This window comes from Anabas testudineus, chromosome 10 (assembly GCF_900324465.2).
Source record: "Anabas testudineus chromosome 10, fAnaTes1.2, whole genome shotgun sequence".
In the NCBI taxonomy this organism is placed as follows: Eukaryota; Metazoa; Chordata; class Actinopteri; order Anabantiformes; family Anabantidae; genus Anabas; species Anabas testudineus.
Genome location: NC_046619.1, coordinates 19,902,101 through 19,918,667, shown reverse-complemented (window position 1 = coordinate 19,918,667; position 16,567 = coordinate 19,902,101). Strand labels below are relative to the sequence as shown.

Genomic DNA, 16,567 nt, shown 5'->3' with positions numbered 1-16,567 from the left:
AGCCCTGTTCTGCTTGTAAGGCGTACAGTGCAACAAAGCAGACAGCCAGTTAGGGATTTTTCCACAACAGAGGGACTCTGTTGCCAGCTACGTGGATTCTCCCTCACAAAGTTATCAGAGTAGACACACAAACGGGAGAAGGCTTTGTGTTAAAAAATTAAATTCAGCACCAGTTGTAACACTAATACAGACAGGGAACTGTGTTTGGCCTTTCTGTCACGGTGGTGATATAAACCAGGATATTTGCTTATGTCCTCATTTTTTACTCTCTTGTGTCATAACCAGGAGATTTACATATAAATATGTTTTATTTAAAGCTGCTATAACCAGTTTTATTATCATATTAACAATGGAGTAAATTACTTAACTTTGCGTATGTGAAAAGGTCACTTTTAGTGATTAGTACTACATGAGTGCAGTTTCCCTCAGCTTTAAGAACAGGACATCTTACAAAGCTCTGAATTCATTTCTCTCAAAAAAGGCCTTATAAGTTATTAAAATGTCTAAGATTTCATTTACAGAAGGGGAGCAGAATATTTTCTTTGCCCTGTGGGAGAAAGCTCATCAACTCATGCATAAGTCCTGATTTTTATCATTGTATTTGTGAGGGTTTTACATTTCTCTCTGCTTGTTTTGAGTAACTTTTGGACAGTTTTTCATATTTGTACTTTTTAACTGACTGCTGTGACTTTAAAACAACAAATATCATATTATTAAGTATCATAACAGCCACTGAGAGAACAATTCAGTTGCTTCTAGATGTGCAACTTTTGCTAATTAAACTAGCTTTACTATGAGACTTGAGACTAGTCAGCTCTCCCTCTGCCTGATCTGAGTCTTGCTCAGAAACCTTTAAAAGGAATATTTCGGTATTGCTGCCAGTGTTTTATGAGTCTTGGTCTTAGGAACCTTTGACGGCACCGCTCCAAATACTGGAGCAAGTGTTAACTAAGAATCTTCACCGATATATCTACTGTACATATAAAATGTTTTGATTGTGCTGGTAAAAATATTATGGTAGTTTTTACAATATGTATATTTAACTCTCAGACAGGTTCTTTATATAGTACACAAAATCAACGCTGGTTTGCTTAGATTGAAGAAAATAAAGACTGTCTAAGGAAAAAAGAAAAGAGTGTACTATTGAAGGAAACTCAAACTACAATAGAAAAATCAAGAAAATGAACACCTACGCTGTTTGGCATGTACAAAAGAGTGAAGTGCTGAATCAGTGCAGCAATTAGAGCTCAGCCACCAAGATGAAGGTGAAATTAAACACTTCACCACTTTAATAACTTCATATGTCATTCCAATATGTTTTGCTGTTGAGGCGTGTTGACACCCAGGATATCGTCTGACACCTCTGGGAACTGTCACTGGGCCCCAGGCTGTGATCAGACACGAGGCTTTTCTTAAGGTGTTGCTGTGAATGTCTAGTAACAGAAAGAACTAAAAGCATGTGAGCAGCAGTTCTTCATTCTTGTTGCTATGCAACAAAAAACTAAGTATTTTTAGATAATAGCTTTGACATTTTTGTGTTTACTAGAGTGTTGTACCGTATGTATGTATGAAAGCATACAAAAAAGATCTGGAGAGAACTAAATGATCCAGTTGTGATCATTGGTCAACAATACTAACTTAGCTAAAAGGCATGTCATTACCTATGAGCACAGTCCATTCATTTCCACGAATGCCAGTTCACTAGTCATTATGAGTACCCACACTGACAGTTAAACAACGTATGTAGTTTTGGAGGAGCTTGTGTTTGGAGAATATATATTTTAAGAGACAGCCTGTGTACAAACCTGGTTGTGGAGCATCAGACTGCATAAGTCAGTCCTTCAACACAGGAGGTCATATATGTACCATGATAACTGGTTTAAAAAGAGAAATATCTTACACACTTCAAAAGTTTAGAAACAACACCAACAGTTTAGCTAGCTGATAATTCATAAACTTACAAACTCACGACTTCCCCAAATACATAAAAGGGTTACTGCACCCATGCAGTGGTTGTGAGATCAGATACATGCCTCAAGATTCTGTGTGCCTTCTGTATGGTCATGCTAAAATTATTGGTGCTCTAATTTCCTGCTGACTCAGGAGGAACAGTTATTGTCAGTGTAATAACAGTGCAACATCAATCTGCCCAAGATGGGTGAAATGTAAATGGAGTCCTAGATGCCTTTTGTTTAAAAGGTCACTTTGCTGGTGCTGTGTGTTTCATGTGTGGTACATCAGCAATAAAATGCGTAATAACAGTCCAAGAGGGAAAATCTGTCTTCATTTGATCTCACAAGTATTGTATTTATTTGAGTAGGTGGAAAACCACCTACAGGTGCCCGTAAGAAAACATATTTATGTGCAGCCTTAGATTTGGTAGAAGAATTAAACCTTGATAAACTACAACCTAAAATAGTAAAAAGCAATTGATAATGAAATTACTGCCACTTCTTAGTACTCCAGATTTGAACATGATATCACATTGATTGTTGTTATGACCATGCTTCTACTACAAATGTGTCATTAACATTTTCATTTTAAAAAGAAAAAGAGATTTTGTGGGATTACTCTTCTTCTAAACCCACTCTTCCATCAAATGTCTTCCAGTGAATGTTAGCACACCAGTGACTTGACATTTAGCTGAAATGTTTCTGATAAAGGACAACAAGTGTGTGTGTGTGTGTGTGTGTGTGTGTGTGTGTGTGTGTGTGTGTGTGTGTGTGTGTGTGCGCGCGTGTGTGTGTGTGTGTGTGTATGTGTCTAAGGCTGACTGTAGCAACAGAGCTGACTTCCCATGAGCTTGGTTAAAAAAAACACCTCTGCACAAGGTAAACACTGTGTTACCATAGAATCTGTTACTATGGAAAAGGATTTGTCTTTAACTTTACACAACCAAAAGTAAAGATGTGAGTACACACACAAAACTACAAGATAAAAATATATTTAATTGGAAACTGTTAATTTAGAATTGTTGGTAACAATAGTCCCATTACATAATTACACTAAATTGAGCGGTTTACAGTGTGTGTGTGCCTCCTTCAGCATCATGATGGTGTAACTAATAATAAAGGAATTACTTGGTCTAGAGATTACCTAACCTGCCATGGCAAAGTTATAGCATGTATTTTAATTAAAAAAGAATATTCCTGTGGTTTCAATCTCACTGAGAATGAAACGACAGGATGTTAAATATTTATGTTAATGCGTCTAACGACATGAGAGGCTGTGTGAATTTTTCCATCTAGGTACATACAGTGTAGATGTGTGGGTGTGTGGAGAGCAATTTACTTTGCACCTCCATGTAAACAGCTGTACATATAGAGCTGGACTCCCACACTCAATTTAACTTTCACAAAGTAGCAGTAGCAGTAGTAGTAAATGAACCCATGAGTAAGATGCTCGTAGATAAGAATTTCCAGTGAAAATCACATTGATGGGAAGAAATAAATGACAGATGCACACTTGCAAATACACACAGTTAAAAATAAATAAGGGTGACATGGCAAGAGACCCTAATAAAGCATGTTATATTGCAGAGGGGCTGACTAAAATCGTGTCCTTTGACTTTCAGGATATGGCAGTAGGACTTCTGTGTACTGAATAATAAACATAAACAAAGAGATAGTATGTGCAGTAATCCACTGTTATAGTATGTATAACATAATGTATTTTTTATCTGACAGCATATGCTTATTATTCATTTTAACCTTAACATTTGAAATAACCATTAATCATTTACAGTTGTTGCAGTTCTGCTATTCTTAATGTTACAAAAAAAATCTTTCTGTGTCAGCGGTTGAATTAGGACTTCTGTATCAGTGCCGTGCTTGTTAAAGTGTCAAATTACCCTCCTTCCATACATTTAGGACATTAAAAATTCGAGGGGGCATGAGTCCAACAATTTTTGTAACTTGCTGAAACTTATAATCTGAATCTCACCCACTTCACACAGTGACTTTGGCAGCTGTGTGCAGGTGAGAAGGTTAAAAGCATTTGAACTCCTCTCTCAAGCTCTCTGCTTTCATTCTTCACACAGCTACTTCTGTCTCTTTTTGTGGGCACCTTTATCCCCATTTGTATGATTCATTTTGATGAGACTACAAAGACACTCAAAGGATAAAACTCTGCCTCCTTGATCTAAAGAGATCAAGGAGGCAGAGTGATGCAGCCAGGAGGAGGTTAGGATGATAAGCTCGTCTCTGCCTTTACACCGAAGACACAGATAGTTTGATCACATTTCAAGATCTTTTTTTTTTCCTTCAATAACAAATTAATTGTATGAGGTTTACATTATACTTAATAAAATAAACAGACCTAGTTTGGGCTAGAGCCTAGTGTTAAAGAGTGCAAAAACCTGAGAACCCAGTGACAAAATTCAAGATGACAACTATGACACCTTGCTCTGGAGGCAGAGTGGTTCGTCTAATTGCATGGATGGTGATTCCATCCCTGACATGTTTATTCTTTAGCATCCTTGGACAAGACACACAGAATGTGAAGTAACAGACCATTGTGTACCCTCAATCTCCTCATGATAAAATTTGATAAAATGTTTTGAATGGATAAGCTAAACAGACTAAGAATGCCTGTTATAACATACAAATGTATGCTCAGGATGTTAAATTGACATTCTTATTCCAGACAAACAATCAGAACCCAGAGTTTCCAAGCATATTAAATTGAACCTGGCAACAAAACCTGCTGTTCTGACTTTCAGGTTAAGTGGTTAATTGTGAGTTCAGGGACAAAGGGGCAATCGGTCTGCAGCAGAGTCTGGTGACCATGTTGACCGCTGGTCAGCCAAGAGGATTGGCTGCCCAGTCCCAGATTACCACCAGCTAATCATGGCTAAAGAGATGCTGCAAAAGTGACAATGACAAACAGGAATGGTGTCCTGCAGACTGTAGGAACTGACCAATCGCACAAGACAATCTAACTTCCCCCTACAGACAGTAAACATGAGGGAAGAGAATTTCCTCAGGAAAGCTGCACAAAAAAAAAACATGTTAATTTTAGTCTTTCAGCTGATCCAGACAGACTCACACGGAGCAGAAGATCAGAGCATGGATGTCCATAGAACCTCATCCTTATCAGGCCTCTCAGTTTATCCTGCAGTGCCTTATCCACATATCATATGTGGATGCAATGTTATGTTTAAATTAACAGCTAATGAAGCTACATTTCTTTGTGTAGTATATTTCTGACATGGAGGTGTTGTGGAACAGACATAGCTGATGTTATGTACACCAGCTGTGGTTTAACTTGACAGTGTTTCCCACAGAATTAGATTTTACTGTGACAACCTGGTGTAAATATTGCAACAGATGACAATTTGCTTCTTTTATCTGACTTTATCAAATATTTGTTCCAAAGATGCTCATTGTAAAAAGTAGAAGTACATAAAGTGTACTATAGTGATTGTAAACTCTTATTTTCTATCAGCTACTTGCTTTGAACACTGACTGAACACTGATCCTGAACTAAAAGTCAGCTTGATTTACTGAGCATATGGACATTTGAATTAGCAGAAAGTGTCACCTGATGACATTACTAAAGAAGAACTCTGACTTTTTTGGAAATCGGTTACAGAGATGCCCAGTTGTTCTGTTCTGATTGTTCATGCCCTAAAAGTCCTCTAAGCTGTGACATAGCCATGTTCCCCTGATACATGCCATTCAGAGAAACGCTCTCTGCTTTGCTGAGTGAAGGCTACAAGGATCTTGTGAAGTGTTGTGATGAGCGGCACTGAGACTAAATGCCATTCTCAGAGCAGTCGTCTCCAGTGTTGGCAGGTTGACCCCTTACCGGCACACATGTGCAATTACAACTCACCCTGTCCCTATAGTCAGCTCAGTGCAGGCACCATCACCCTCACCAATGAAGCGGAACAAAGAGACAGAGAATGCATGACTTGCCATCCATTCAGCAGGACTGAGCTGCTCGCTTCGCCTTGCCCTCACCTCTCCCAGGCCTGACCCAAATATGACGTCCTCCGATGATACACGGCTTCAGCAGCACCCAGGGAAGTGGCAGCTCTTTCTCCATCGCGCTTGCTCTATTTATTTCTATATTTTTTCTTTCCTGTTTCTTTAAATCAGCTGATATCTTCTCAGCCTTTCTTGCTCTAGTAATCTTCTGATTTCTATCTCTACCTGTGTTTTCACTCTGACTTTGCCACATTTCTCATCTGCTCTCTGTCTGATAGCTGGGTGCTTAAGCTGATGGTGGCATTATAATATTACCTTGAAATGTCTCAAATGTTCAACTTATCTTAATGCCACAGCTCTTATCTCCCTTTACTTAGTCTGCTAATATACCAGCTCCTAGTAAGGCAAGCTTTCTAAATGAGATGCGTCTCTTTCCTCTCAAAATCCAGGAGCCGTCTGTTCAGTCAATTGATCTACATACTCTCCTTTATACTGTAAAAACACACTTCAGCACTGAGGCATCATTTAATGGCTTTTAACTATAAAATATGGTGTCATGTAACACATGGTAATGGAGTTAAGTCAATCATATATCCACCTCTGACTATAACACTAAAAGTCCTGTGCCATCATTTAAAGACAGTGGTTATTTCGCATCATCACTCCCCTTTCAGTAAGCCCTATATTGTTGTCTAAAAAAGAAATACGATTCTGTCAAACTTGCCATACTAGTATTCAACAAGCAATGGCAGGTTGAGGGGAAAGTCTTTATTTAATGGACATTTGCTGTGTTGGTATCTGACCTCTAACCTTTTTATTGTCTCATTACTAAATGTCCCTGCAGTGCCATGTTACTCATAAACAGAAGTTGAATCATCCCATAAACAGTTAAGGCCTCATTAGTGATAATATATGTTCACAGAAACATAAAGACCTAATTGACTTAAACAGCTCAATAAAACTGTAGTAAATTTTAACCGTGTCCAATAATTTAGGATGAGTTCACAGTTTGTTGCTGATTTAAGGGCCACATAAATTGTTATCTTCTTGTCAAACTTTAATTTGTCAAAGTAAATGTGGCATATTTAAGTCTTCTTTGTCCAGAGTTAAGATTTAACATTGCATAAACTTCCACTGTGGAGCTGAGGTACAGCTGAGCTGCTTTTAAATGGCCACTGATAACATAACAAAGTCCAAGCTGCATTTGCATTCTGGTCTTTGAATTTCCATTGTAGTGCTGAAGAAAATATTAATCTCCTCCACCATGTCGACTTTCTCATCTATATTTTCCTTTAAGCTTTCTGGTATACAAGCAGCTCCCTGTGTCATCTACATTAATCCAGTTTCTAAAAGCAAAGAAACATATTTCTCTTACCTTAGCTGCACATGTTTGTATGATATGTCATCATATGTGTATTTAATGAAGTGACAGCTTGTTGTTTTATAAAAGTTAGAGATTAGTGTTATTTAAGTTCCTTCTGTCACATTTTCTAAATGGTAGAATGATCTTTTTGGATTGAAATGGTCCTTTTACAACTGGCCACCTCATTTGTCTGGCTGTGCTTTCATGAAGGCTAATCCTGAAATTGTGGATTCATTTCAAGAATAACAACATGTAGCTAAAGGCTAATTTGATATTTATTCACAAGGCTGTAGCTGCAGGCAATGAAATAAAGTGCTATCATTGTTTTTTATTTTGTGATTATGTAGCGTGATCAACTCTCACAAAGCTGGATAACATGACCGTGTTACCAGTGTGTATCTTTTCTCCCCTTTAGCTAATAACAAACAAAACAGTGTCACAGGCTGTCATGACCATTAATTTTAAAGGCGCAGTACTCCTTCAATTACTTTTGTATACTGCACACATAATTACGTAATTGGCACATGATGATATTCTCAACAAAATATATTATTATGTGTGTAAAATTGAATTTTAGTTTGAATGTAAAAATTTAGTAGAATGGATAGAATCATCTGCTTTCACTCCCATTGTGACAATGTGGACTTGAGTTCATGGTGAAATACTGTATCTTTATCATAATAGCACATTTTGCTAAATAGTAGTAAATAGCTTTTAAAATCATTAATTTTTCTAGGTCATAATGTTAAATTATCTACAATAGCTTTCATTGAATTCTCCATCATGTGTCTGTGTCTGTACTGTCAGGTAACAACAGCCCTTGAGCGTCTTTCTCCAATTGTGACACATGGTTCTCCACAGACACGAATGGGGAAAAACAACAATAATCCCATGGCTCTAGACTTTCCAAATTATACTGGAGTAAATGGATGAAATTCTGTGAAGAGTCCGTTTGCAGCACTCAGAATTTATTCACTGTTGCATTGCCGCTCCTTTTTGTATGGAGAAAAAGGCTTTTTGCCATTTGATGCTGGCCGTATACGGTGTAAAAGAAGTGGGTGTACAGGAAATGTCTTTGAGCATTGCAAACCACACACTGTATGTGTTGTGATAATTACATACCATAGACATGTGAGTACTGTCGCTGCAGAGACATAAACTACTCACACGCCTTTATAACATATCTGGAAATATGGGCAGAAACATGGAAACTTGTCAATAGTATGTCAGTTGTGTACATGTTCACCTGCGCTACCCTCATTAGCTCTGTGCTGCGGTGACATATTGCCTGTGGCAATCAGCTGCCGTTACATTGTAGGGGAATAAGGCTGTCTGTGTCCAGAAGCATCCCAGTGCCAAGGGCCATCACTGTCAGTACAGTGACACGAATGACTGTGACAGGACAAAAACACTGCAGAAGAACTACATACATCACTTTCTGTCATGCAGATGCTACTACAGTATGAATGGGTTAGAAGATGTTGCAGCGATGGAGAATTACTGATCAGTCTGATTTCACAAATTCATTATTGTAAGTTATTGTCATTAGTTTATAGAGAGCATACATCTGGTTTGATGGTTATGTAATTAGATGATATAGTACCAATCCGGTCATGCTTTAATGAACTCTCACACAAAATCACATTTGATCTTCTTTCGACCAGATGGAAGCTGTGAAAGGTTTAAAATATTGATGACATCAATGCCTCTCTCACACCCAGACATGTTTGTGCCGGGGGCCTGGGGCAGCTATCCAATCCTACAGAATAGTGGAAAAGCAGCAGCACGAATTCACAATTTATGTACATCACATTAGTAATGTTGCCAAACATAGTTTAGAGCTACAACAATAGTCAATCAGTAACTGATTCATACAGTAATATTTAAAGCTAAATATTTATTTTGCTGATCTCAGCCTCTCTGATATTTCTATGTTCTACATGATGGTAAACTGAATATACTTTATGGCTGGCCTTCATATTCCAACATATTCTGCCTAATGACACTCAGGTGTAAACACTTCTGCAGTGAAGGCGATGTGCCCACTTTTGTAAATCTCACTTCTCGGAGGTCTTGACTCAACGGCAGTCACTCGATAGTCCAGGACTGGAATTTCCTACAAGTCGAACTGAGCCTCCAATAATTAACTGGACTCCACGTTAACTTAAAGAAATCAGCTCTTATACTGAACTGCCTGCTGCCTGAACACATAGTATGAACGCTCAATTCCTGCTTTCTGTTATCACCCAGATGAGGATGGGTTCTCTGTTGAGTCCGGTTCCCCTCAAGGTTCCTTCCTGTTGCCTTCTCAGGGAGTTTTTCTTGCCACTGTCGCCCTCGGCTTGCTCATCAAGGACAATCTGATTCATACACATTCACTGTTCATATAAACTTTCATAGTTTCTTTGGTTACAGCTGCTTTGCGACAATGACAATTGGTAAAAGCGCTATACAAATAAATTGAATTGAATTGATAATTGTTCAATAAGGCCTTTGGTGGTAACAGAAATAGCAAAATAATCATTCCAGCAGCATGTGGTTCTGCAAGGCATTGGTGTATTGACTTGTTTTTGATATGATGAATGGTTGAATGCTTCAGATCTGCCAAACATTATGATTGCAAATTTAAGCCCTTCTGGGAGATGATCACAGCATCTTATGATAATCTTCACAGATGTTTCTGTTGCTAAAGAAATCTCTAATTAGGAAAATGTTTGCAACTGACTGGAAAAATGCTGACAAATAATGACTCTTGACATAGTTTCTTCTGATCAACACAGTCTCAACATCCACAGTGCAGGTTCATCAACAGATCAACACTCTTGCATTCACATTTAGATACAAGTTACAGGGCAAAGATAGCGTAAGAGTAAGGAGGTCTTGCATAAGGAGGCCGGCGATCTTACATGTTAAAGGGCTTCAGCCAGAACTTTCTAGTTGAAGTTTGGCTCAATCTACCACTGTACTATAGTCTGACTGTCTAATTGTGGGATGATATCAGTTGTTTGTTGTGTTTCAGACAAAAAACGATGAAAGACTCTGTAGAGCAGATGCTGACAGCTAGTTTAGCAACAGTGCTTTCTAAAGCATTTTCAAGTTATAAGCAGTTTATGTACATTTAGATCTATAAAATCAAACAACGATGATTCCCATTAACGCTATCCGTCAGTGTAAGGGGCCTGTAGCAGATAAATAGTACAAGCATATTTCTGATTGCAACCAGCACTAGCCATGTTGGTGATATCAGTTAGCATTTCTTCATGAGCGTGTGTTTGGTGCATTCAGTGAAAGTACAGACTGTGGGTGATCTGTGTTTCGAAAAAGGTCAGAGCCCAAAAGCCTTTAAATACGACCTACCTTCCCGTGCCGCAAAAAGGCAGAATAATTTATTTGTAAATTAACCAAAGAATTAATCAACTAACCAACTAATCCAGCAGATTAACTCGAAAAATTAATCGTAGGATTAATCAACTAAAGTTGAAACAAAACTGAAATTAAAAGACTAATTGATTCACACGGCTCCTGAGACTCAATGCTGACGTGACCTGTGGCCAAAAAGATAATACTGTTTTCATATTGTCATTTATATCCTTTTTTCTAAAATATTGTGATATTTAAGTCTACTTTGTAAAATATATATTTAATGTATATTCATATTTAACTTTAAGTGAGTACACTGCTATTCTGTGTGATGATTTAACAACATCAGGCTTGTCACACGGCCATCTGGGACAGAGAGAGAAAACGTCAGCAGCAAAACAGCAACAATGAAGACCAAATGAAGAAGTATTTAAAAGTCTGATCTTCATTCTAAAGTATATTTGAGATTTATCAGCATTTCACCTCAAAACATTACAGACATAAGACAGAAAATAAATGTCTACTACTTTAATTCCAGTAAAATTTCAGATGCTTTTCACAAAGTGCCTTAATCTCTTCTTTGTCCTTGGTTGGAAATCTTTTGAAGTATTTCTTTCATGTCTATGTGTCCTTCACTGAACAAGTCTCTTTATGCCTCTATGCGGTAAAAAAAACACTCTTTATTCCCTTTTGATGAGAGTTAAATAACAAAAACAGGATGAGCTGCATGATCCTACCCTGGAAATTTTAGCACAGTATTTTACCTCTCATCGCACTGGTGGAGTGAGACGCGTGTAGAGTCGGTGAGGTGGACCAAAACACGCTGACTGTGATTGCTGCTGATGGGTTTCCCTGGCAACAGTTACTTTCCTTGAATTAATGCCTGATTTTTGCTAGTCCTCTGTTCTCTGAATTCCACCTAGGCGTGGTATTTTTTTTTTTTTTTTTTTTTTTGAGAAGAGGGAGTACAGACACTAATGAGAAAACACTTTCCAGCAGGGATCTGCTGCACGACGGTAGCTGGCATCATTTCCCCAGCCACACTCACCCACAGGCGTTGAACGATAGTTAAATCTGCAGAAGGTGCTTAATACACTCTGTTCACCACCAAGGTCTGACGTGCAGTACACCAATCATAAAACATTAAAAAAAGTAACCAGAGAAATCACCAACCACATCAATATACTAAACTTACAGTTATTCATTAGCCTTCGAAGAGTTTGGTGTCCACCTACTGTACAGTCATGTTTTCTGTTATTTATAGACACGTTGTTTCGTAGCAGATGGAAGCTGTGAAAAGTTTAAAATATTGATGACACGAATGCCTCTTTCACACCCAGACATGTTTGTGACCACCAGCTAGGTGACCACTTATTGCAGCAACGTTTTCTGTTATTTATAGGAAAAAGGTGCATGTCTAAAAACATGCACCTTTTTGAGTAAAGGGTTAGGGTGTCGTGAAGTGTTGTTTTAATGTCTGAATAAGTGCCCATCACTCTAAAACCCCTGCCTAGTAACAGTTCTGTAACATTTCACCACTGCAAAAGTCTTTTATTAAACTCATATTAGCATAAAAGCTACAGTAGTATTGCAATACTAAAGGTTTTGCATATAAATGCAAGTCTCATACGACTATGGTAAGCTGAAAGGCAACAAAATGAGTTTAATAAACTGAAATAAAAGACTGCAAAGGCACTTTGACTTTGATTGCTGTTATTATTATGCAGCCACATTTGCAGTTCTGAAGTCTCCGAACACCTGAAGCTGATGCAAATGTTACGACAATTCATCCCCTAGTTGTTGAGCTATTTCAGTTGGGACCAAATATGTGGATTGACTTACAATTAGTTTTGATGCTCGCTTGGCTAAAAACCCTTCATATGATCAAAATCTGTAATAATTACACAAGGAACAAGATACTTAAACAAAAAGTCCAAAGCAAAGCAGTTATGAATATGCATTTTCCCACTCTATAAACACATCATGTGCAAACGGGAATAAATAATAAAGAGACAAATCCGTAGTTAAGAGACGTTTTATCAATGGTAGGCTTATTTTTGAAAATCTATACAGCAATCTGCTTAGTTTCAAAGGTACATTTTAGGCTTTATTTAAAATATTTTATCTTGTTCATTTTCAGCCTTTGTCGTCCTGTCCACTACCTTCTTCACTCTTCTTTGCTGTTCAGAAAACACTTCTCCTCTCCTTCAAATTATTTCAGCTCACAGCTGTTTCCAGCAGTGCTTCTCATTCATCTCACGTCAGGTGCCAAATATCACACAAAACCACATTGGATAGTCGACATTGTCCAGGACCGTGTAGACAACAAGTGTTACACATCTTTTTAACACCTCTATGAACCAGTAATGTAACAACTAACGTGTGTGTAAAGGTCCTATAATCCTGTGCAACAGGCAGCTCATTAGCATGTAGCAGTTGTATGTTGGTGAGGTGTGGGGGTGGAGGCGTGGGGTGTCACCAGCTTCCACAGGCTTGTACATAACAAGAAAAAGCTGTTAGAAAAAAGTTACAGAGGAAATGTCACTGTACATTGGCTTTGTGTGGGAGTCGGTGATAGACATTTGTTGCTCCTGTGCTAATAACACCTCCTCGCTCTGAGGCCACGGCCACTCAGTTTAATACAGAGAATGAAAGTGTCAGTCAGCTGCATCGAACTCATGAGATTATAAAGGCGTTTTATAATGTCATGCAGTGATTATAGAAGACATAATAAGGGGGTGTCAGCAGTTACCCAGCAACATAATGTTCCGTTGTTTCTAGATTTAGGCCGATTGAATTCTGGATGTAGAATATGAGACATGTCAGAACGCCGACATAACGGACACTGTGCTAAAAGGAATTTAGTTCATATTAATGATTGGATGATCTTTTATGAAATTATACATCGGCCTCCCTGTTCTCCAATGCTCTCTAAAACCTCGGCTTCAAGTGTTTTTTGGCTGTGAAGGAAAATTTACTTTTCCTAAAGACGCAAATATAAAACAACAATAGATACGGATTCAGGGAAAACTGTTTTCACAACCTGCCCCAATATGCAGCAGACTCTTCAGCGAGGCTGGTGCTGTATACAGTCTGTGGTCCAGCTGGGCATAGTTTCGCCCACCAGAAAACGTGCACGAGCTGGCCAATGAGAACAGAGTGGGATGGGGGGGGGGGATCCTAAAGACACGGGAGCTCAAATGAGCCTGATTAGTCAAGAGGAGCTGTCGCTTAAAGAGGCTTGATAGCATGTTTTTAAAACTTGAATCAGTGGAGCCCCTCATTAAAATATAACCCTAAATTAAGCACCACTGTAACACTAATAGGAATGTAATAGACTTCTTAATCAATGGCTTAATTAGATGATAACTGTAAAAACTATATGTGGTGAAAACGTCAGTGAGACAGAGTGGACGGTCTGATTAGATTTCAGTGTCTGCATTGTTATATGCATTATTTTTTATTAATGAGATCAAATTTACTATTCTTTTTCAAATGTCTCACAGCACTCTTGATTACAAACCACTACCACTATGAACACACGTGTTCTGACCACTAGATGAACAACATTTGTTAAGACGGAAATCTATTTATTTATTTTTTTGCAGTTTTTCGCTCCAGGATTCAGTGATTCATTATTTATGCCTTCGGGAAGACGGCTAACACTGCGGTTTAACTGAAGAGACACCCACATGCACCCAGCATAAACAGAGCTCCACTCTGACATCTGCACCACCTCCAGCCCCAAACCACTGGATTGGAAACTATTTGCTGATTCTTTTCTTTACTTGTAAAGATTATAATGTAACAGCAAATTAGATTTTCCATCAAAAGGCACCGAGCAAAGGAAATTACTCTAACATGTTGTTATAGAAATGACATGCTCTGCAAGCCCTGGAGGTTTGCTGCAGCCTGTTTTCATCAAACAAGACTTGACAGATCACTGAGTTTATCGGACTAAATATCTGTGCTGCTGTTAATAAGCAGATGACCTTTGCTCACGTGTTCTAGATTCTGATGAAACCTAAATTAATAATGATTTTTTTCTGATCAAAGGAACGACAAGCTACAGCCCTTAAACGTGTGTACAAGTATTTATCTGCTGAACTATTCTTTGTGTTTGAGCTCCCAATTTCCACAATTTCCATTCTCTGTCTTGCATCATTTGGTTCATGCACCCATGAATGAACTAACATCTTCACTGAGCAGTGGTCTGCCTGCTCCACAGGATTAGACCATGAGCCCCTGAGTGCCGGTGACAAACTGGAAACTAAAAGGCCAACAACATACGGTGCAGGGGCTTATGGGATTACCCAATTAACAAGGTGACTCAGAGTGCTGTTAATCTGCAGAATGTTTCGCTGGAGTGTGGTCAGACTGTGACACATGGGGGGAGCAGCATCTTTGAGCATCCACGACCCAATTAAACACACACAGCTCGTGTTTTTGGTCAAGCAGTCAGGTCTAATTGTATTAAATGTAGAACCGTGCGTGCTGAGGTTTTCTGCCGGTTTTCATTTACGCCGGCAGAAACTACTGCAAATCGCTCATTAAGCACTTGATGCTGTCATCAAGAGGTTAGTTAGTTGTGATTATTTTGGACACAAAGTTCGCCGCAGGCAGAAACACCGACTTCTAGTGCGCTGTCAGCTCTGTGCGTAAATCAAAAACGCGCGCTGCGTGGAGCGACGTGACGCGCAAATGTGCGAGTGGACAGTGTCTCACGCAGCGATGCAGCAAACAAGCTGCTCAGAAGCATTTAAAACAAGCTCTGGAGGTTCAGAATTAAATTAAATTACTAAATTACACATGTTGTGAGCAGAGATTTGGCGCAGCCTGTCGATGAGCAGCATGTTATTACCGAGAGCAACTCGTCCCACAGGACAGGTCCTCTTCCCTCTACCTGTTTCCTCGTGGGTTTTAATGAGGGTTCCTACCTTGTGGGAACGCGTTGGGCTGCACCACATACAGAAAAGTGTGCAGCATGTGGAACAGAATCCCGATCGGCCCCGGTTCATAATGGGCCAGCGTCTCATAAACTCCAGCAGGCACATAACCGAAATCCAACTTTCCCGGCGGTGGGAGCCTCCGCGGCTCCGTCTCCTGCTGGAGTTCTCCGGACGCTGGAAGCGCCCCCAGCAGCAGCAGGAGGATCCCGGGCGTCCACATCGTGTCCAGTTTGTGGTGAAACTGGAATCAAGTAAAGATGAATGCAAGCTGAAATGTGACTGTGTGGATTCTTATCTTCCTTTTCAAATGGAGACAGACGAAAGGAGAAGGGGCGAGAGTCACAGCAAAAAGTGTCCAGAGGATGGACCGCAGCTTCTTCAAGTCCTGCTGCCCGCGGAGAGACTCGTAACGAGCATCGCTGCCCGCGGTCTGAGGCTCCTTGTGATCTCTCCCCCCGTCTCAGGTCCTCGATGCGTTCAGTCCCTCCGAGAGGAGCGCGCCTGTCGTCTCTGCCCCAGCATCTGTGCGCTCGGGGAGGAGCTGCGTCACGGGAACGCGCGGGGGTGCTCGCCGCCGTCACATCTATAGAGGGAGCAGTGGTCCACAGGGAAACACTCCTCCTGCCGGGGTGAGGAGGATGGAGGGGGGAGAATAGGAGCAGCTAGAGTCTGACATCATCTAATATGTGTCTATGCAGGAAGCGTAAAGCTTCGATCATGTATCACGTGTGTGACACAAATCTGTAGAGAAAACTACAGTAGTACCTACAGGAAGTTGTACTTCATTACTACTTCCATCATGTATAATAATGGATTATTATATTATTATATAATAATAATAGTATATATTATTATATACTGGAGCCACTCACTGGGACAAGGTGCTTTACCAACTGATCCACAGACTCCCTCCAGCAGAAAGTAGAAATACCTCTAAACTGTACTTAATGCACTGAAGTAGATGT

At 39.5% G+C, this 16,567-nt stretch overlaps 1 protein-coding gene and 1 long non-coding RNA gene across 7 annotated transcripts in view; one reads left to right on the top strand and one right to left on the bottom strand.

Moving 5' to 3' along the window:
* Positions 1-16,185, bottom strand: part of prom1a (prominin 1a) — a 63,445-nt gene extending 47,260 nt beyond the window's left edge. For 3 of the 5 annotated variants that reach the window (XM_033326179.1, XM_033326180.1, XM_026357149.1), the window contains exon 1: positions 15,591-16,184. In XM_033326179.1, the coding sequence (XP_033182070.1) occupies positions 15,591-15,822 (232 nt within the window). In that variant the 5' untranslated portion in view covers positions 15,823-16,184. Of the gene's footprint in view, positions 1-15,590 lie in introns of all 5 variants that reach the window. The other 2 variants (XM_033326178.1, XM_026357150.1) reach the window with 2 other exon arrangements.
* LOC113160093 overlaps positions 1-16,567 on the top strand; it is a 59,649-nt gene that overhangs the window by 33,603 nt on the left and 9,479 nt on the right. The window lies entirely within an intron of this gene.